This window comes from Macaca thibetana, chromosome 14, assembly GCF_024542745.1.
Source record: "Macaca thibetana thibetana isolate TM-01 chromosome 14, ASM2454274v1, whole genome shotgun sequence".
Classification (NCBI taxonomy): Eukaryota; Metazoa; Chordata; class Mammalia; order Primates; family Cercopithecidae; genus Macaca; species Macaca thibetana.
Genome location: NC_065591.1, coordinates 21,611,401 through 21,634,513, shown reverse-complemented (window position 1 = coordinate 21,634,513; position 23,113 = coordinate 21,611,401). Strand labels below are relative to the sequence as shown.

Genomic DNA, 23,113 nt, shown 5'->3' with positions numbered 1-23,113 from the left:
ATAAAAGCCCTTACCTATCATCCATTTATCCTTCATTGCCTCTTTTATTTGTCCCAACATGAAAGGAGCTTATTTTACATATGGCGCCTCATGACCTGGGTGATGTTAGGCTCTGCTTGCTGTGGGAGCTGTGGTAAGATGATTTCATCTACCCATTGGAGGCTGCATCCAGATTAACTGTTTCCACTAACGTTTAGAGTCTAACCATGTTCTTTGGTTAACAATGGTTCATTCTACACCCAGGGTCTGTTTGTATCCTGGCTTTGTTGATGTAAAAGAAGCTGACTGGATATTGGAACAGCTTTGTCAAGATGTTCCCTGGAAACAGAGGACCGGCATCAGAGAGGGTAAGTAGATCCCAGAGGTCACAGTTGGTGCTGCGTGTTCTCCCTCTCTGGAATGTTTCCTAATACCATCGCCTCTACTTAGCTAGTCTTAAACAGAAATTCAAAACCTGAGATCCTAAGAAAGTAGAATTAGCCAGAAAGGACAGGGAAAAGTATTCCAGGGAGGAGAAACAGCAGGTGGAAGGCCCAGAGATCAGAGAGAACATGGCAAGAGGATAGAGGTGAGAGTTCAGGAACCAAAGGAAATTTGGTTGGCTGAACTATGGCTGATATACTTACTTCCTTTTGTGTTTGTTCACTGACTGTTGCTTCAAATGGTGCCAACGTTTTACTTCATAGAAACTTATAGAGCTTTCTTTTTTTCTGATCCCATTTTGCATACATTCTTTCACACTCCTTGCTGACTTTGCATTCTTCTTTAACTTTCACCAGAAGAGTCCAATCTCCTCTAGCTTCAGCATCTGTACTCTCCTGAGCTTGTAAAAGTGACACAGCAGTTTGTTACCTGAGTTGGAACCTGAATCTCTGTGGGCATCCACAAGCCAACAGTGCCTGTTATACCACAGGTGGTCACTGGGGGGCGTCTGTGCTCTAGCATAGAATTTTCTTTCTGGCACATTGAGTGAATGTAAATTTTCTGTAAAGAGGCAAAGTATATATAGTTGTCCCTCAGTATCCACAGGGGATTGGTTCCAGGATTCATGTATGCTCAAATCCTTTTATAAAAACTATCATAGTGGCTGGGCGTGGTGGCTCACACCTGTAATCCCAGCACTTTGGGAGGCCGAGGCAGGTGGATCACGAGGTCAGGAGATCGAGACCATCCTGGCCAACATGGTGAAACCCCATCTCTACTAAAAATACAAAAATTAGCCGGGCATGGTGGTGTGCACCTGTAGTCCCAGCTGCTCCGGGAGGCTGAGGCAAGAGAATTGCTTGAATCCAGGAGGCGGAGGTTGCAGTGAGCCAAGATCGCGCCACTGCACTCTGGCCTGGCAATAGAGCGAGACTCCATCTCGGGAAAAAAAAAAAAACAAAACTATCATAGTATGTGCATATAACCTATGCACGTCCTCTAGTATCCTTTAAATCATTATAATACCTAATACAATGTAAGTGATATGTAAATAGTTGTTATACTGTTTTTATTGTGGTATTGTTATTTTTAATTTTTATATATTTTTTGAGTATTTTTCATCCATAGTATTGTTATTTTTAATTTTTATGTATTTTGTGTGTGTGTGTTTGATCCATGGTTTGAGTATTTTTGATCATGGTGAATGTGGAACCCACAGATACGAAGGGCCGACTGTACTGGCTTCATTTTTGTTACTCATGCTTCAGAATGGGAGTCAGCTTCCTCTCAGCCTTCAGGACAGCCTTCTCTCAACTCCCGCAGTTTCTGCAGCAGGGCTTTTGGTGACAGACATGGCTTTGATTGTTGGCTCTTTCATTCAAAGTAGTTGTTAATTTTAAGCAAATTACAGTTAAGTAACTCTCTGATCCCTGGTTTTCTTATCTGTAAAATTAAACAAATAATATTGTCTACCTTATAAGGTTGCTGTGTTAATAAAATGAGATAACACAAGATTGCCTGGTACGTAGTAAGCCTTCAGTGAGTATTAGCTGCTGCTATTACTATTATTGTTCTTATTGTTGTGGTTATACCAGTAGTGGGAAAAAGAGTAGATCTATGGATAACTGCTTCTATAAATTGGAACATCAAAGCCTTCTGACGAAAATCAACTGCATGCTACAGTTGGTCAGGACACTTTTTCCTCCTTTGAATCAAAAAGGTTTACACAACGTTGGACACATGAATGAGCAGTTTATCTTGTTTCTCATATGGATGTTGGTACCATAAACTTCTGCAGGCAGGAGTTCAGGCTCCATATTCTGCTTTTTGAGACTGTCCCTAGTCTGAGCCCCACTGTTCCCCAGTGTGACTCTTTGCCCTCTCTTGTTTCTGTCATCACTAATACAAGCAAGTCACTCACAATCTCATCTCAGAGCCTTTGCCCATGCAGTGTCTGCCAACGTAGTGGTTTCTCTTGTTCATTCTACTTGCCAAGTCCCATATCTTCTGTGAAGGTGGAACTTTGGGTCAGAGCCTATTCTTACTTTTCCTTTGTATTTCTCATAGCGCATTGCAGGGCACAGAGTTGGCACTCAGTAGTAACACCTTAAATAGTATTAAACCATTTCAAAGGCCTGTATTTTCTTTCTTAGATATAACTTATCAGCAACCAAGACTTACAGCATGGTATGGAGAACTTCCTTACACTTACTCAAGAATCACTATGGAACCAAATCCTCACGTATGTCAAAATATTGTCATTGGTATGGTTTTATAGACTATATACTATGTGTTGAGTGCTATAAAATAACAACAGATTACCTTGCAGAGATGTATGCTGGTTCCGAGTTCAAAAAACGTCTCTGGGTTGAAACATTGAGTCGTCGTTTTTGTCATCCTTCATGTGCTTTTGATCCATAGATGAGCTAGAGGATGAGAAAAAACTAGAACTAGAGTAAACTGAACCAGAGTCTAGGATTTCAGGAAAATGAACTATTTCTTCTCCTAATATCCCTCTTTCCCAAGCTCTTCTGGCTGTAATCCTTCTGTGTACACGCTGGTATGCATTTGCTGTGGGGCTGAGTCCTTATGACTGGCGAGTGAGGTCAATATGTCTTTTTCTGTTTCTCAGACTCTTTTGCTATTTGTGAAAAAAAAAATCTGGTGTTTTTCTTGTTAACTTTGTATTTATTCTATGGCTGCAGTTCTCAGACTTCCATCTGATTACTGCTTTGGCTTGTTTCTGCTGCTGCTTTTGCTTTTAAAAAATTTCCATGAAAGTAGACCAAGATATTCTAGTATATAAATTAAGCTCATCCAGGGGACAGAGTTAAGGTCCAAGAAATAGCTCCCTGTTTAGTTCCTGGAATCTTGCCTTTGGCAAATAATGTTATGTTTTATTGAAAGAGGCTTTGAAGAAAATGGAGTTTTGCTTATGGCATTGGGATACACAGAAATGTGACACATTTCAGAGCTTCTAGAAATGTGTAATTGCAAGCTACCAATTTACTAAAATGTTCAGGGAGAAAACATTGACCGAGGGAACATGGCCTGTTCACGTAAGGAGATAACTGCATGCTTTGGTTTCGAGGGCTTCATTTAGAATGTGAGCCAGGGAAGTGCCAAGACCCTTTATCTGAGGTTGATTTTGAAACATGGAGATAATGGAATTAGGCCAGTCCAACAGAGCCTGCTTTCCTTGTTTCTGTCAGAATTAATTTATCTTCTTGTTAGTAGTCATAGCAGAGAATTTGAAGATTAAATGGGCTGTGGGGAAGTTCTTTCTCATTCATTCTAGTTAATCTTTTAGAACAGGATTTCTCAACCTCAGTAGTATTACCATTTTGGGCTGGATAATTCTTTCTTGTGGGTCTATCCTTTGCGTTGTAGGATGTTTAGCAGTATCCATGACCTCCACCTGTTAGATGCCAGTGGCACCCCTCACCAGTTGTGACAACCAAAACCAACTCAAGACATTGGTAAACATCTGCTGGGGGGTAAAATTGCCCGTGGTTAAGAACCGGTGGGAATAAACACAACGCACATAGAATCTGCTGAGTAAAGTAGCCTCTTGTTGTCCGACACTTTGGCAACATTTTGACAACTCTTCAAAAGAATTTATGACAATCCTTTTTTTTTTAATGTTAGTATGTGCTTGTTGAAAACTTAGAAACTGCAGATAAACATGAAGAATATTAAAATTCTTGATAATTCTGCCCGATGTTTTGGTTCCAATCTTGATATTTTAGACAAATATGCCTAGAGAATCTTTTTTTCTGTAATAATAAAATAGGCCAGGTGTGGTGGCTCATGTCTATAATCCCAACACTTTGGGAGGCCAAGGTGGAAGGATCGCTTGAGGCCAGGAGTTCATAAGCATCCTGGACAATGTCACGAGATGCCTTCTCTACAAAAATTTAAAAATTATCTGGGTGGAGGCAGGAGGATCGCTTGAGCCTAGGAGTTTGAGGTTACAGTGAGCTATGATCACACCACTGTGCTCCAGCCTGGGAGACAGAGCAAGACTCTGTCATTCAAATATATATGTGTGTGTGTATATATATACACATATATATGTGTGTATATATACATATATATGTATGTGTATATATACGTATGTATGTGTGTATATACACATACATGTGTGTATATGTACATATATACGTATACTGTATACATATATACGTATACATATATACGTATACATATATACATGTATATATAGCGCGTTTCATTTAACTGTGTATCATTAACATGTTATCACTAAATACTCTTGTACAACATCATATTTAATCACTGTACAGTATTCTGTAATCTATGTGTGCCATAGCTTATTCAAACAACCCTCTTGTTGGATATTAATGTGGTCAAATTAGAATTCTTTAATTCAGATTTGACTGGCTCATAACTTTGTCTTTATTGGTAATATATTTAGTTCATTTGTATACTATCTTGAACAAAAAAGAGCTGCCCTTTTTCAGATTTTTATTTACTTTCATTTTAAATTTAGATATAAGGTCTTGTTATGTTGCCCAGGCTGGTGTTGAACACCTGGGCTCAAGTGATCCTCCTGCCTCAGCTTCCTTGAATAGTTGTGATTATCGGCTACACCCCGACCTCTCAGATTTTTTTAAAGGTGGATTCACTAATGTGTGTATATATATGTTGGGGGTACTTATTTAGTTTAAAAATTGTCATTACCTGAGGCTTAATATCCCATGCAAAAGGAGAAATTTCAGTCATGGGTTTTTTAACTTGTTTTAGTTTTTGTTCAAACTAAATCTCATATGAGCCCAGTGTATAAAACAGATCAGAGCCTTGACTGGCTGGGAGTCCCACCAACTTGACCTCTCCTTTCTTCTGTAGACCCAGAGGTACTGCTGAGGTACCTAGAACTCTATACAACGCTGTTTGAAATCCACTGAATAGGTCCTTTCACTTCTGTGATTGATGTTTTTTGTATTCTTTTCCTAAACTGTCTTTTAAGGATAAACTGTCTTCACTGAACAGTGAGATAATGCTGAATTTTAATTTAGACATTCAGTTCTGAGGCATCTGTATATAGAGTATTGGTTGGAGAGTCTAAATTAATCCTCTAGTTCATTATCCCCCTTTTTCTTCCTTTCTCTCTATTTCAGTACCAAAAATAACCCAGAAAAAAAAAAATACCTACTTAGAAACATAACGCAAATTCTATGTTATCTCAGTACTCAGTCCTTAAGCAAGTCAGGGAAGTGCTAATTAGATTCTCGGTGACATTGTGGAAAAAAACCTATCTTCTTCCTTTACATTCTTGTTTTTCTTGTTAAGTGTGTAATTCTAGCATCTGATCTTTATCTCTATGAAGATAAATTTAAAACTGTAAATAGGAAATACAGCCTGCTGACATTATTATTGAAATTTCACTTTTGAATTTATTCTCTGAATAAAGGTTAATTTAATATTTTTGTTTTATGAGGGTGGATCTCATGTTATGTGTTTTTCTACCACAATAAAAAAGGAGAACAAGAGATACAGAAACTTCCAACTTCCAGAGGCTTCCTGAGTCTCCGCAGGTGTCCCATTAGCCAACTGTTTGTTGTTTTTGCTGTTTATTTTTTAAAATCCTCTGCTTAGAATATAATATTATAATGTAATATCCGTAACAAGGAATTCCATCTTTAACCATGGTTTTCACATCAGAGTAAAGCTGAGTGATTATGTAAGCTTCCCTGGCAGTTTTACCTGACAACCATGGGATATACTTAATAATAGTAACAGTAATAGTCTTTCCTTTGCTGAACATCTGTTTCCTCACTATGAAACACATAACATGATATGGTTTGGCTGTGTCCCCATGCAAATCTCACCTTGAATTGTAATAATCCCCGTGTGTCAAGGGTGGGGCCAGGTGGAGATAATTGAATCATGGGGGCAGTTTCTCCCTTACTGTTTTCATGGCAGTGAATAAGTCTCTTGAGATCGGATGGTTTTATAAATGGCAGTTCCCTGCACACGCTCTCTTGCCTGCTGCCATGTAAGATGTGACTTTGCTCCTCCTTTGCCTTCTGCCTTGATTGTGAGGCCTCCCCAGCTATGTGGAACTGTCAGTCCATTGAACCTCTTTTTCTTTGTAAATTACCCAGTCTTGGGTATGTCTTTATTAGCAGCATGAGAACAGACTAATACAATTCACATTCAAGGAGTTCCCTAAAGTAGCAGTTCTTAGAGTATAATCCGTAGATCCCTGGTGAGGGTTCATGAAACCTTTTTTGGGAATCTACAAGTAAAACTATTTTCATAATAATACTAAGTCCATATGGTATTTTCACTCTGTTGGGTTTGCACTGATGGTAATGGTGGATAAAGCTGCCAGCGCCTTAGCATGAATCAAGCCATTGTCACCAAACTGTACTAGTAGTCATTGTGTTAATCATCATCATGCCCTTCCAATGTAAACTTTTAAGAATGCCAGTTTCATTTAAGAATGTCTGTTGGTGAAACATTATTCGTTTTATTAAATCTTGGTCTTTGAGTATGTGTCTTCCGAATAGTCTTCTTGATGAAATTAAAAGTATACCTAAAGCACTCCTGCTACAAACTGAAGTGTGATTGTTTGAGCTGTAAGCTGAACTAGCTACTTTTGTTGTGGATTGTTTTTACTTAAAATACAACCGGCAGACCGACTGTGGTTATTCATACTTGAGTATTTGGCAGACATTTGGCAGACATTTCCTCATAAATGAGTGACGTGAATGTCACTTCAAGGAAAACAATGGACGAGATTTTTTACTAATGATAAAAGTTGAGTTTTCAAGCAAAAATTAGAATTTTGGAAAACTGGTATCTGCTACTATTAGGGTTCTCTAGAGGGACAGATCTAATAGGATAGATACATATACATACATACATATATATATGGGAGTTTATTACATACTAGCTTACACAATCACAAGGTCCCACAATAGACTGTCTGCAAGCTGAGGAGCAAGGAGAGCCAGTCCCAGTCCCAAAACTGAAGAACTTGGAGTCCGATGTTTGAGGGCAGGAAGCACCCAGCACGGGAGAATGATGTAGGCTGGGAGGCTAGACCAGTCTCTTCACATTTTTCTGCCTGCTTTATATTTGCTGGCAGCTGATAAGATTGTGCCCACCAGATTAAGGGGGGGTCTGCCTTCCCCAGCCCCCTGACTCAAATGTTAATCTCTTTTTGCAGTACCCTCACAGACACACCCAAGGACACTATATCCTTCAATCAAGTTGACTCTCAATATTAACCATCATAGCCACTTTGAGCCTGACTTCTTCCCATTATTTAGGCTTTTCTGCTGAGATCAGTGGTAATACTCTCGGATGAGAATTTTTTGTTGTTGTTGTATAATGAAATGTGTCACCTTTTAGAAGATCTATATAACTTAGTGAACTAATATTTTCCAGATGACCAGTGGTTGATGTTACAAAACCATGCAAGGTTAAAGATTCATTCAAAGTGTAGGCTGGAGCAATGGCTTTATTATTATTTTTTTAATTTAAAGCATTTATTTTAGAGACACAGGGTCTTGCTCAGGTATTGCCCAGGCTGGAGCGAGCACAGTGGCTCAATCCTAGATCACTGCAGCCTTGAACTCCTGGGCTCAAGTGATCCTCCTGCCTCAGCCTCCCAAGTACCTGGAACCACAAACATGTGCCACTGTGCCTGGCTTATTTTTTGTAGAGAGGGTTCTCACTTTATTGCCTCGGCTGACAGTGGCTTTATATATAAAAGAATATGAAAAGTTTGATATGGTTTCCGATTCCATATTGCAATTAACTTTTAAGAAGTCAGCGCCTGTTAGCGGAACCATGACTGCCCTGCAGAGCTGTTAGTAGGAGTGCCCCCTTGCCACCCCGCATCCCAGGCCCAGCCTTTCTGACAAGAGCTAGACTTTGGGTTCCTTGAGGATATTCAGTTTTTGTATGTTTGAATATCCTGTCACCATGTTCAGCATAAAATACCATTCTTAATGATTATCTTCGGCAAGACAGGTGTGAAAGGATTGCTGTTGTATTACAATCATGGTGCAAAAATACCAGTCAGCAGTGAGGCTGTACGAATACCCCTTTGAATTATTATGGCTGCCTGTGAAAGGAGGTTCCCTATGTGTCCTTTGATTCTGATGTTTGTGGACAGTGACACTGTGAATGAATTCAAGAGTGAAGATGGGGCTATTTATGTCATTGAAAGGTGCTGCAAGCTGGATGTAGATGCACCAAGACTGCTGCAGAACATTGCGGGATTTGGTTACATTTATTTTGTCCAGAAGAGCTCACTGAATTCTTGGGAACGTACTTTGCATATTGAGGCTCATAATGAAACATTTTCCAGTCGCTACACCGTTCACCCTGAAAATAAAGATTGGACCTGTTTTGAACAGTCTGCAAGTTTGGATATTAAATCTTTCTTTGATTTTGAAAGTACCATGGAAAAAAATTGGAATGAAACAATATACCAGCAACATTTAAAAAGGAAAGGAAATCATTGAATACTACCTTTGCCATTTAGAAGAAGAAGGCATAACCTTTGTGCCCTGTTGGACTCCGCCTTCCATCACGCCCTCTTCAGAGACATCTTCGTCATCCTGCAAGAAACAAACAGCGTCCATGGCCGTCATCATCCCAGATGCTGCCCTCAAGAAGGGGCTGAGTGGCGATGCCCTCAGCAGCCCCAGCACACCTGAGCCCGTGGTGGGCACCCCTGATGACAAACGATGTAGATGCCGACTACATCAAGAGATACCTGGGCAATTTGACTCCGCTGCCGGAGAGCTTTCTCATTAGACTTCACCAGTGGCTCCACAAGACCCACAAGGGCAAAATTCCAAAAGATGAGCATATTCTTCAATTCCTACGTGCACGGGATTTTAATATTGAGAAAACCAAAGAGATCATTTGTCAATCTTTGACGTGGAGGAAGCAGCACCAGGTAGACTACGTTCTTGCTACCTGGACCCCTCCACTGGTTCCTTCAGGATTACTACACGGGAGGCTGGCATCATTACGACAAAGGTGGGCGGCCCCTCTGTGTACTCAGGCTGGGGCAGATGGACACCAACGGGTTGGTGAGAGTGTTTGGGGAGGAAGCCCTGCTGAGATACATCCTCTCCATAAATGAAGAAGGGCTAAGGCGATGTGAAGAGAATACAGAAGTCTTTATTTGGCATATCAGCTCATGGACCTGCCTGGTGGACTTGGAAGGGCTGAACATGCGCCACTTGTGGAGACCTGATGTCAAAGCGCTGTGGCGGATCATCGAGGTGGTGAAGGCCAATTACCCTGAGAGACTGGGCCGACTTCTCATCCTGCGGGCACCCACGGTATTTCCTGTGCTCTGGACACTAGTTAGTCCATTTATTGATGACAACGCCGGAAGGAAATTCCTCATTTATGCAGGAAATGACTACCAGGGTCCTGGAGGCCTGCTGGATTACATTGACAGATTATTCCAGATTTCCTGAGTGGAGAGTGTATGTGCAAAGTGCCAGAGGGTGGACTGGTCCCCAAATCTCTGTACTGGACTGTGGAGGAGCTGGAGAACGAAGACCTCAAGCTCTGAACTGAGACCGTCTACCAGTCTGCAAGCATCTTCAGAGGAGCCCCACACAAGATTCTCATTCAGATTGTGGATGCCTCTTCAGTCATCACTTGGAATTTCGACTTGTACAAAGGGGACATTGTCTTTAACATCTATCACTCCAAGAGGTCGCCACAGCCACCCTAAAAGGACTCCCTGGGGGCCCCACCTCTCCAGGTGGGGACAATGTGCAGCTCATAGACACAGTCTGGCAGCGAGGCCGCAACTGCGGCATGGTGGAATCGTCTCTGATCTGTAAAGAAGGAGAAGGTATGCCAAGGCTCCCATGTGACCAGGTGGCCGGGCCTCTACATCCTGCAGTGGAAATTCCACAGCATGCCTGCGGACGCCGCCAGCCTGCCTCAGGTGGATGATGTGCTCGCGTCCCTGCACATCCCTTCGCACAACTGTAGAGTGATGTACTACACCAAGGTGATAGGCTCCGAGGGTTTCAGAGGTTCCATGACGAGCCTGGAGTCCAGCCACAGTGGCTTCTCCCAGTCGAGGGCGCCACCACCTCCTCCAGCCAGTCCCAGTCCAGCTCCATGATTTCCAGATAGTACCGCACCGCCTTCACTTAGTGTGCAGAGGGGATGGCTGCCCCTCCTCGGACAGCCAGCTCCACCCTCCCGCCCAGTGGCGACATTGTACAGACTCCTCTCACCTCTAGACAGCAAATAGCTCTCCAGATGGTAAATGTAGTCATTTCATCCCAAAACTGTCTTGACAGGTGGTTTTAACTCTGATCCTACTTTAACTTGATAGCCATAGATTTTGTATTTTGTACACAAAATCAAAGGCAGAGCACAAGGGCTCTCTTGAAATAAAAGTAGTTTCTATACCAATTAAAAGATTGACGTGGTCTCAGAAAAAAGAAAAAAGAAACCAGCACTTGTTGAGTTTTGGTATAATATCAAAGAGGAATGTCTACAGTTGTTTGAAAAGGCTGTGAACTACATACCTATGTGAAGCCAATTTCCTTCATATACTTCAATAAAAATGACCTATTTTAACAGATTGAATGCAGAAACAAATATGAGAATCAGTTCTCTTCTATTAAGTTAGATATTAAAAAGATTTGCAAAATGATGTCACCCTTCTCATCAATTATTCAGTTATTTGTATTGGAAATTATAGTTAGTTTTCATTAAAATGTTGATGTTAACATGTAATGGATTTGTCATTGCATTTTTTTTAATTTTAATTTAATTTTTTTTTTTTTTTTTTGAGACAGAGTCTCCTTGTCACCCAGGCTGGAGTGCAGTGGCACAATGTTGGCTCACTGCAACCTCTGCCTCCTGGGTTCAAGTGATTCTTCTGCCTCAGCCTCCTGAGTAGCTGGGACTACAGGCGCATGCCACCACGCCCAGCTGATTTTTGTATTTTTAGTAGAGACAGGGTTTCACCATGTTGGCCAGGCTGGTCTTGAACTCCTGACCTCGTGATCCACCCGCCTCGGCCTCCCAAAGTGCTGGGATTACAGGCGTGAGCCATGGTGCCTGGCCTGTCATTGCATTTTAAATGAATTAACCAGTAGTTGAAAATTTTTTCAGTTTTAATTTTAAATATGGTAAAAACTGATGGCCATAACCCATATAAACAAAAGTTATTTGGGCTCCTCAATAATTTCTCATGTAAAGTTTGAGAACCACTGTTCTAAAGGAAGCTTTGTAAAGTCCTCGAGATTTCTGGGAGAAAAGACAGCATTCTAGCAAGAACCAATATAAGCTATGTTGTTTGTAGCTCCCAAGTACAATCTAAGGTCAGGGGTCATTGCTTCCTGTAGTATACGTGGCAAGACAGTTCCAAATATGAATTACATCAGTGAAGCCAGTGCCCTGGAGGCAGGTCCATGGAACCTGTTTGTCTTCTGTAGTTGATGTCTCGTACACTTGTCAAGAGCCTATCACGATTCTCATTTTCTAGAAAAGAATGTTTTTACTCTTCGGTTATGTTTTTAGGAAATTAGCCACTCTGGAAATATTAAAGATCATTTTTAAAAAGCGATTCTCCCAATCAAGATAAAACAGGAATAGAATGAACAGAGGGCCACCCAGCAGGAAAGTTTTTCCAGTCTTCAGGCTTTAGTCTGGGTCTGCTGACTACCTAGTGACATATCAGCTTTGCTGCTCCACTTACCACCTTAATGACTTACCAAGGTCGCTGCCCTGAAGATACTGATACTTGCTTTTTTGCAAAGGCCATGTGTTTCACATGGAAAGGATGAGATGGATAGATAGATTCTGGTCCTCATGATATTGCTGTACTAAATTTAGTACTTTTATAACATTGCAGAGATCAACTTGCTTCAAAATAGAAACGATGGGAGGGAATTAAACTACTTTTCTTGCCTTCTGTTTATTGCATTCCAACTGATTTGCTTATTTCATGCCCTGGTTATAACTTGGCTGATTTTGCCCTTTCTTTCTGTTTTTCCACGCGGCTGCCATTTTGTGTGCTATGCGACTGTCTCTGCCCTTTTCTTGGTCTGTGGACCGCAGTGGCATCCTGTGCTGCGCACACTAAAGAACCGCATTGAAGAGAACACCGGCCACACCTTCAACTCCTTACTCTGCAATCTTTACCGCAATGAGAAGGACAGTGTGGACTGGCACAGTGATGATGAACCCTCACTAGGGAGGTGCCCTACTATTGCTTCACTCAGTTTTGGTGCCACACGCATATTTGAGATGAGAAAGAAGCCACCACCAGTGAGTATTCTCTTCTTACGCTCTTCCTGCCTCTTACTAGTCCGTGAAAAAAGGAGAACCCCTAAAAGCTTCTACTTTCAGGTTTCGAGCATGGGAATACACATTTTGTTGATGAAACATTTTCAAGTGATTACTTCCCCATGGTTAACTTTTGACTTCCAAAGTGCTCCTTCATTTATTTACATATGCAACAAGAATTGACAGCCTTATGCTAGGTGCTGGGGGCTCATTTCATTGATGATAAACTCCCTGTCCTCCTGGAGATACAGTCTGGTTGGGGTAGGTAAATATTCCTAATTACTCAAATTATTGCAGTTGTGATCAATGCTGTGAAGGAAAGCCTTAGAAGGATGACTCAAGCTAGTGGGAGGCTAAGGAAGAGGAAGGAAGCTAAGGAAGATGTCCCTGAAGAAGCCTTTGTTTTAAGTGTTTTTCATGGTAATATGGCCACTTTTCTGTAAGGGAGCATTACATGTATCTTTGTTCCTTCTTAGCCTTCTCCTGAAATACATGTGAATCTGTAACTCTTTCAGAGAGAGGAAACTGAAGCCAGATTATCAGAGATGGTGATCTGTCCACATTCAGGTAGAAAAACAGTGACCAAAAAATTAATAACTATATAATAACTTCAGCTTCCACCCCAGCTCTTACCTTGATTGTGTGACATTTGAGGAATACTAGGGTTATTAATTTTTTTAAAAAAATCAAAAGTGTTGCACCTTAGATCTAAGAAAGATAGTAACGCCAAGAAAAGAACAAATTATTTTATTTTCAGGATTTGTGTCTCTTCCTAACCAGCATTCCTGATCATTCAGCTTATAATATTAAGCCAGACCCAGTCAGTGTGGAAGGCCAACCCACAGGCTGTTTTTTTGTTTGTTTTTTAGAGACGGAGTCTCACTCTGTCGCCCAGGCTGCAGTGCAAGTGGCACGATCTCAGCTCACTGCAACCTCTGCCTCCCCGGTTCAAGCGATTCTCTTGCCTTAGCCTCCCGAGTAGCTGGGGTTACAGGCGCGTGCCAGGACCCCCAACTAATTTTTGTATGTTTAGTAGAAATGAGGTTTCACCATGTTGGCCAGGCTGTTCTCAAACTCCTGACCTCAGGTGATTCGCCCACCTCTGCCTCCCAGAGTGCTGGGATTACAGGCATGAGCCACTGCACCTGGCCCAGGCTGAGTTTTGAATAGACCTAAGCCAGAGCACATCATTATTAGCACTCGTGTCAGTTCTTCGTCAGATATACTTCCATAAGAATACAGTTAACAGACTGAGTGTTTTCCTGGTGTGTATTGGGTTTCCATGCATAGGTATTTTTAAAGCATATTGTGTAATTTTGCATATATGCCATTAAGCACCTTTTGTAGGTATAATTTCCATTGATTAGGTTTTCTTTCGTTTGATCTTTGTTAGGGGATTGGTAGTTGCCAGTGTTTTTTCAACTGAACTTGCTCCCTAAGCCTTCGGTTTCATTGGCAAGCAGCCTTCTCATGTACTAAGGAGTACCACTTGAGAATCAGACAAACCAACTTTTGCTATATTCGTTTTAGATATGATTATACTTCTGTACACAGCTTCCACTCAGTTAAATACCAAGTTCACATGTGTGAAAAATTCATCCTGCCCTTAGTAAGACTCCTGTTACATAAATAGTAGAGAAACACTGTATGTCTCATTATTTAAGTTCAGACCCTCTTCTGAAGCTGGATGTATGGAACCTCAGCTTGTTGCCAGGAGTGGCACTGGGACCTGGGGTTGTAGCAGTGAATGAGTAAGATGAAATCATCTGTCTCCTCCTGGAGCTCATCTAGCATATGCTAGTACTGCACCTTCCTCCTAGAGTCATTCTTCTAGCCGCCGGATTGGCAAATAAGCTATAGTATATATAGCCTTTGGTATAATAGTGGTTTTTAGTTTTTCACACTTACTTTCTTTGTTGCTCTGTATTTAAGTATTCTGTTACTGTTTCTTTACACATATACATTCACCACCACCACCACCCTTTTTAAAAATTTGGGCCTATTTATAGATTTGGAGCTTAAGAATTCCCTAAGTATGCTTTTTGGATAAATCATTTTATATACAAGCAATTTCCAAATATTACACATTCACAATATTCTGGTGCCCAGAAATATCCCATTTCTTCTCCCCTCCAGTGAGCTGAATTTCTTCATTTTCTCACATAAAGATATGACACATGGTGATCAAGAGCTATTTCCTGGTAGTACACATCAGTTATGTTATAGGGTAACAAGTAGATGGAGAGCATAACTACCACATACATTGTTTCTGTGGGCAACCATTTGGAACGGAACCTTATCCTGCCGTGCCCCATGCTGTAGCTTTCTGTTCTCCTCAGCCTTCTTGGAGTTTATTTTGATGAACATGAATGAGAATACAGGCCATGAAATACTCAGAAGTGGTAACGTCCGTGTAATGGTCTGCCAGTGGCAAGGGAATCTGCACTATGACGATGGTAGCTGATTTGATTAAAATACTGATCCAATAAGTAAGAAAATTTGCCTGAGATTTTTACAAAGTTGGCTGAGGAAAGGGATTTGGGAAGAAATATAAACATGTTGGTACTTCAGGTTGTTGACTGTAGTAAGTTTTGGCTTCTGGCCTAGTCTGAACTATGATTGAATTTCATGCAAATTTTGTATATCATCTCAGTTCTGGCTTTTGTTTAACATTGGGAAATTGAATATTAATATGTTTGAAATTATAATCACACGTGAGTAAAAAGTGACCTTTTTTCCCCAGAACCTGTAAATTCCATTTTTGTGTAAACAGGATACAAGTTTAAACTTTTGAAGATTCCTTCAGGTCTCACTAACAGATTTCCAAAAACCTGGAGCTGTACAAATGTAGCTAAACTCGAAGTGCAGAACCCTTTCTTTGAGTTGACGGCCTTGGAAATATATCTTAGAGTGCCTCATCTTTATCTTATAAATAATCCTTTTTTCCAAAGGATTGAAAGAAAGTGATTATTGCAAATTTTTGTCTACTTTTCTTTATAAACTCAGGCGATGAGAACATGACTCATGATTCATACAGCCCAAGGTAAAGCATAATTTAAAAAGTACAAATTAGGTTAGTCTTCTGTGTGGGATTTGTAGGAGTCTGACTTCCTGTAACTCTTAGAGACCTATCTCGGTGTACTACTACAGATTGTAATTTTCATGTCTGTCACCGAGACATTCAGGGTTTATTAGAGGTTGTGGGAGGGAATCTTTCAAACTCCTATTAGCTTTGACCCCTCGGAGGAGAAGTTAATGCCTGTTTGACTTGAGTCACAGTTTCTCATCTCAGGCGGACATGGAAGAGTCATGAGATTTCCTGCACTTTGTTCAAGTGTGCAGTTTTGAGACAGAAAAGCATTTGTTTGGGGCCACTTTCAAAGAGAAATAGTCTTGATTTTTTAAAAATTCAAACTCCTCCACCCTTGCAGCAGCTGTTTATTTTGTAGTCTGGCACCTTGAGCAGATCTCCGTTAACTGCTGATCTGCTGAAAGCTGCTCCAGTTCTACACACTGTATTCGTAACAATTTCGCCCTGTGCTGAGACAGTAAGGAGGTCTTTGTTTCGTAAGCACCAGTGCCCTCTGATTCATGCATCAGCTCAGTCAGCTTCATGTAGACATCATCCCTTGGATTAAACATTTCACTCCTCCAAGGTGCTGGTTTTTTTTTTTTTTTTTTCCACTGTCCTGTAGTCCAAGTCTGCCAACTACTGCTCATTCATTTTGATTTTAGAGTAAATTACCCTTTCCTTTAATGATATTACTGTCATTCCTCAGGGGCATAGTAGACTTGTTTAAGCTTGCTTTTACATTCATTCCGATTCCTTTTTTTGTTTAGTTCAAATCAAAGACTAAGTGAAGGGCACCTTATCTATATTCTGGCTGATGTCAGGCTATATTGTCTTAAGACTGTCATAAAGCTTATCAAGTATACTTCAATAGACCTTTTTTATTCTATCAGGCTGACTTTATTAAAGGTTTTCTATACTTCTTGTCCCAAACCCAGTTGTACTTTTCAAACTACATTGTGTTCCTGTTTGCAAGGATTAGTCTGGTTCTTTTCCCAGCTAGTTTTAATTCTATACTGAAAAAAACAAGCTGGAAAAGGAACTACAAAAGCCATTTGGCAGGCTGCTATTTCTCTGTCGGTTACCATGGAAACAGTGATGGCTGGGGGGTGTTATTAGATAATAGCAGGAAGTTTGTGATGCACTGGAGGTTTAGATGCCAAAAGCCTTGTTTTTGTAGCAAATTACCTCTGGATAAACTATATCCTTCATCAGCTGAATTCTGCAAATGTTAGGGGCTCCTATTCTCCTCAAGGTGATTGAGCTGTGGCAAGGGGCTCCTATTCTCCTCAAGGTGATTGAGCTGTGGCAAGGGGCTCCTATTCTCCTCAAGGTGACTGAGCTGTGGCAAGGGGCTCCTATTCTCCTCAAGGTGACTGAGCTGTGGCAAGTTGAGCCCTCTAACCACTCCTGTCTTTAGCCCTAGTGAAGAATGTGAATCCTGTTTGTATTGCCAGGAGAGATGGTTGTAAAACCAAGTCTAACGGTAGAGACTATGAGAGCACCCAATGAATTGGAGGTCGTAGTGCTTCCCTTGCTAATTGTTGTGGGTTTTTTATACACTACAGGGAAGAGTGGAGTATAAAAAGGTCAGTCAAGTCATAAATACTGCTAGTTTTTGTAAGACTTTAGAAAAAATGAAGATATTCGAATCCAAAATAATGTGATACTAAATAATGTAAATTTGGAAATTAGATAAGCTAGTACTATGCAGGATTTCATAGAGTGGAAACAACCCACAGCTTAGCCAGCAGCCTCGTTGCTGCTATTCCAGTCATCTATCCTTCCTGTTAATCCATCTGCTGATTGTAGCACCTACTCTAAGAGATTATCAGAAATACTTGAGGCTGGGCATGGTGGCTCTCACCTGCAATCCCAGCACTTTGGAAGGCCGAGATGGGAGGATCACTTGAGCTCAGGAGTTTGAGACTAGCCTGGGTAACATAGTGAGACCTCATCTCTTATTTTTTTTATAGTAAATAAAATAAATACAAGTAAATAAGTCATAAAAAGAAATACTTGAAATAAATTGTTGATAGCCATGATCATTTAAAAACACATACTAATGAAATTTTAAAAATTGGGTTGTCATTATGGAAAACAGTATGGCGATTCCTCAGGGATCTTGAACTAGATGTACCATATGACCCAGCCATCCCATTACTGGGTATATACCCAAAGGATTATAAATCATGCTGCTATAAAGACACATGCACACGTATGTTTATTGCGGCACTATTCACAATAGCAAAGACTTGGAATCAACCCAAATGTCCATCAGTGACAGAGTGGATTAAGAAAATGTGGCACATATACACCATGGAATACTATACAGCCATAAAAAAGGATGAGTTTGTGTCCTTTGTAGGGACATGGATGCAGCTGGAAACCATCATTCTCAGCAAACTATTGCAAGAACAGAAAACCAAACACCACATGTTCTCACTCATAGGTGGGAACTGAACAATGAGATCACTTGGACTCGGGAAGGGGAACATCACACACCGGGGCCTATCATGGGGAGGGGGAACGGTGGAGGGATTGCATTGGGAGTTATACCTGATGTAAATGACGAGTTGATGGGTGCTGACGAGTTGATGGGTGCAGCACACCAACATGGCACAAGTATACATATATAACAAACCTGCACGTTATGCACATGTACCCTAGAACATAAAGTATAATAATAATAATAATAAAAAAAATTGGGTTGTATTTCCTGTTTCTATCCCTGATGTTGGCAAAAAGCACTCAACTGTCTCATTTATACTTACTCCTTTTTTAAAAAATGGGAATAATAATTGGTAGCTACTTCATGGAGATAACAAGTTTTCCTACAAAAGTTACTGTAGTAATCAGTGAATTTTTAAGCCTTTGTAAATGGTAGATGCTATGGTGACTTTTCAGATACGGAAACTGAAAAAGGAAATAGCAGTGAAACTAAGCTCAAAGGTACCCTTGGTCTGTGAAATGGCATTCATTGAAAGAGTATAGGGAAGCCTCAGGGGAGGGTAAGGTGGCCTGTGGATCATAAATGGTGATTGAGTTTTTGAGCTCCCATCTCTAGGACCATGTAATGGTTTGGAGAGTGTGAGGGTGAGTAGAAAAAGAGAGAGAGAGAGAGAGAGTGTGTGTGTATGTGTGTGTGTGTGTGTGTGTGTGTAGGCAGATAAAGATCGGTAGTCCTGGTAAGACTTGAATTATCTTCAGACTTGAGATCCTTTAGGAGTTGGAGTCCTCATTTGCTTCCTTGGAGCCTTGTCTTAAGCTAGAATCCATGCCCTGACTCCCACTAGGAATAATTGATTTTTGCAACAAGCCTCCCAGTTTTGTATAACTAGTGACAGCACTTTTAGTTTTAGTAGGACAAACTTGTGTTTCCTTGTAAAACTAAGTGATTCATTACAAATCTGACTATTTTAAACTTTGCCCCAGTGGTAGAGGTTTTTCTCCCCTTGCCATACTCTTAAGGACTATTCCTAAGCCATCTGGTGATTTTTTTCATCCTTCACAAGTCACATTTTCATGGAGGATGGCTGCCTCAATGAGGCAGAGAAGAGCAAAGTGTGTTGAAGGAAGAAAAAGGAGGCCCTGCCCTGAGCAGAGCGAGCCAGCTTGAGGCGTGTCATAGGTGGTAAGACTGGGAGAGTGGGCAGGCACCAGGGCATGCAGAGACTCATGAGCCTCAGGAAGGAGCAGATTTTGTTTTATGTCCATCAGGGAGCCAGTGAGGTGTATTAAGCAGAAGAGTGACACGGTCTGATTGGCAATTTTAAAAGGTCACTATTGCTACTGCATGGAGCCTGGACTAGAAAGAAACAAGGAGGCCAATTAGGACATTGTTAGATTTTGTATATACCTTGGGACCAAGGTAGAGAAGGAGAAAAAGGGACGATTCAATGGCATGAACTCAGAAGAACAGGGATTTTTATTCTCTGCTGCAGAATCATGATCTGAAAGTGTTATTGAGGAGTAAGGAGAATACTCTGTCACCTGGCTCTGTGAGCCACTGGGTTGAGAGGCATGATCACCTTCCACGTGAGAGGGTTTCAGGGAATTTGCAGTCTTCCAGAGATAGCCAGGTTTCAATTAGGATGAGGAAACAGAGAGAACCTTCAGAGCTCATTGAGATTGAAGATATAGGTGAGTTTGCTCATCTTTGAATGGGAATGCCAGAGGACACAGTGGAAGGGTGCAGGAGGGAAGGAGTTCCGGGGGATTGTGTCTGATCAGATTATGTCCAGGAATAGTTTGGGAATGAGTGTTCTGGTATTAACAGATGGCTGGAGAGGCTTGCACTTCTGCTAGTGACTGGGCTCAGCTGGAGGTGAGGTATGGCGGAATGTGTTCTCATATGCTTTCAGAGGATGAAGGGCGTTTGTTTCTGGTGCTAGGGCCTGAGATAGAAGCTCTTTCAAGATAGCAGTTCTTTTAAGTTACATTTTTTTGGAAATATTATATTGCCAAGAATGGAATCTTCATCACATGATCTCTTCTGATTTCACATGCACATTCAGTGTAGCTGGAACAGCTACAACTGTGAGTGTAAAACCAGGTTTGTTTTTGCCCAAATTCAGTAACTTCTCACCCCCACCCTATCCCTAGTACTATTGCGACAATAAGTCTGAACAGTAAACCCTGTCATCAGATATTTAATTCAATTTCATTGACATTTCAATGTGTGCAGTCCGGAAGGAAAGGCAGTAGTCTGCCTGGTAGTTTGGGCTACAGTGCTGTGCTTTCGATGCCTGCTGAGAGAGCCTCTGCCGCAGCCAACAATTTCCCAGGCCTCCCAAATGCTCTTAAGTTAGTGAGACATTGGTGAGGTCCCATGTCATTGAGCTTTTAATATCACTGGGTGTGCCTGGTATAGGATGATTGATTGCACCAGTCCTTTCTGCTTACCTTTCTCATTTGCCTCGCCAGAACTTTCCAAGCCAAATAAATGCCAAAAATCAGGAAAGAGTTTTAGAAAAGCTCAAAGATTTGTATGTGGCGAGTGAGTTTAAAACTGTTTTGAACCAATAACCTCAGTGACTTAAAATCTGTGTTTTTCTAGCTGGCTTCTTACTTTAGCAGATCTTATTTCAGAAACAGCTTGTTTTTAAAGTAATGTATTTCTGATCGATGCTAGGATGTCATCAGTTAAAGTGTGGTTTGAGTCAGCAGAATAACTGCAAAGATGACTTTGTGGGGTCCCAGCTTTATTCTCTCTCCATCATTTCTGTAATTAATATGTTGTGTTTATGTCAGATTTTAAAAATATTTTACCACTATGAACAAAAGGTCCAGCTATGTTCTTGTATCAGCACTAGAGGAACAACTTTGCAGCCCAACTATAGCTGCAAGCTTAGATGAGCCACGAAACAGTCTAGACCTCAGCTGGATTCTCAAGGGCAAGGCAACACCACAGTTTGGGAAAACAAGCTGAAAATAAATGATAAGGAAAAAAAGAGGACATAACTGGCATAGCTATAAGTTGGACAGTAGGGCAAATAAATGTACATTTGGTCCTCAGCAGGTAAGTAGCTGTAACACAGGCTAGCATTTCATTTTCAAATATCATTTCAGTCTACAAAACATGCCATGACTGTCCTTATCAAGCACCTCCACCCTCTGATCCTTAGACCAGCGGGCTAGAGAAATCTCTTTTGTCTCTTACCATCGTGAAAACACACTTTGCTTGACCCTGCAGATATCCTGACATCTTGGGCTTTTTCTTGTTTTCGAAGCACAGATTCAGGAATGAGTTGTCTGCATGTGGAGTCTCCCCTTTCTCAAAGCTTAACTCATTCTTGACACACCTGCTCTTTGGCTCCATCCCACCACTCTGCTGAAGTTATCCTCAAACCATTGACCTCAAATCAAGTCCACCGGCCTGTCCTCAGTCACCATGTCTCTTCCTTGTAATATTGGTCACCAGGATGCATCATCACCGTGTGTGAAACTTGCCCATATATTACTTGCGTTTTCTTCCTCTGAAATACTGTCTTGTTTTAGAATTCCCAAACTTTTCTCAATGCTATTTTTCTGCCTCCGTTAAGGCTGTTTCTTTTACATTCAACCCCTTAAATATAGAGGTTCAAAATTATCTTTGATTCTGTTATTGTTCTCTACATTATATTTTAGGAGATTATGAACTGGCAGTAGATTGTAAATACCATGTGGTCAAGGTCCCTTTCTGTCTTATTTATCATTACATTCATAGCATTTAGTACTATATTTGCTGATTGAATAAGCAAGTAAATAGGATTTCCTTAGTTCTTATAGCTTTAACGGTTCTTTCTTTGGTGGGGTGATTTCTGAATCTCTGATCTCCAGCTTTGACTTTCATCTGAAGTTCCAGTCATCACTTTCCACGTGTTCATGAGACATTTCCACTTAATAACAGCACATGTGGCTTCCACCCTGTGATGATAAAATCAGATTCATATCGTTCTCTCAGAAAAACTGCACATTTGCTGGTAAGTTCATTTATGTTCGTGTTAACCTAACCATTCTCTTGGTCAGGATAACACCGTAAGTTATTTTCAGCTCTTCCTTGTTCCCTTGTTTCTCATATATTATCAAGTCCCAAGTTATCCGAATTCTTTCTCGAACTATCTAAAGAATCCATCTCTCTTATAGCAACCATCTTTATCCCAGGCACTTTTTACCCCATATTTACAGTACTAAAATGACTTTTTTTTTTCCACCCTGATGTCCTTAATTCCAATCTTTGCTCCTTCTCTTCTATCCATTACCCAGATGTCAGGTATTATTTCCAGGAACAGTTCTTTCCTGCCTCTCTCTCACTGTCTTCTCTCCTCCCCTCTCCAAATATTAATTAAACCCCTACTATGTGTCAGGTATTATACTATGCCCAGCTCTGGGGATATAGCAGTGAACATGACAAACATAGTCCCTGCCCTCATGGGGGTTACAGGAGCTAGACTATAATCAAATGAACAGAGATAAATAGTTACAACTCACGGTTAGAGCTCTGAATTTTTATTTTAGAAGATCACTCTGGCTGCTGTGTGAAGAATAATTTGGGAGGAGGCAAGAGTAGGAGACTAAAAGAGTAGGTGGTTGTAGTCATCGCAGTGGGAGACTGCTAGCTTGGACTAAGGTGGCATTGGGGATGAAGAGAAGTTAATGGGTTTGAGGTATATTTCTGAGGATGAATCAATAGAACTTGCCAATAATGTGTTAGATGTGGGGGTAAGGGTCCAGACTCCCAGGTATCTGACTTGAGCAGTGGTGAGTAGAGTTGCTGTTTACTCAGGTGGAAGAGAAGCCAGGATTTCTGCATTGATTTTG

General features: G+C 40.9%; 1 protein-coding gene and 1 pseudogene across 3 annotated transcripts in view; both read left to right on the top strand.

The window, feature by feature from the left end:
- Positions 1 to 23,113, top strand: part of ALKBH3 (alkB homolog 3, alpha-ketoglutarate dependent dioxygenase) — a 47,611-nt gene that overhangs the window by 8,970 nt on the left and 15,528 nt on the right. For all 3 annotated transcript variants that reach the window (XM_050758245.1, XM_050758243.1, XM_050758244.1), the window contains exons 6-8: positions 244 to 347; positions 2,577 to 2,665; positions 12,514 to 12,723. In XM_050758245.1, the coding sequence (XP_050614202.1) occupies positions 244 to 347; positions 2,577 to 2,665; positions 12,514 to 12,723 (403 nt within the window). The remainder of the gene's footprint in view (positions 1 to 243; positions 348 to 2,576; positions 2,666 to 12,513; positions 12,724 to 23,113) is intronic.
- On the top strand, positions 2,673 to 10,880 carry LOC126935985 (SEC14-like protein 1; annotated as a pseudogene).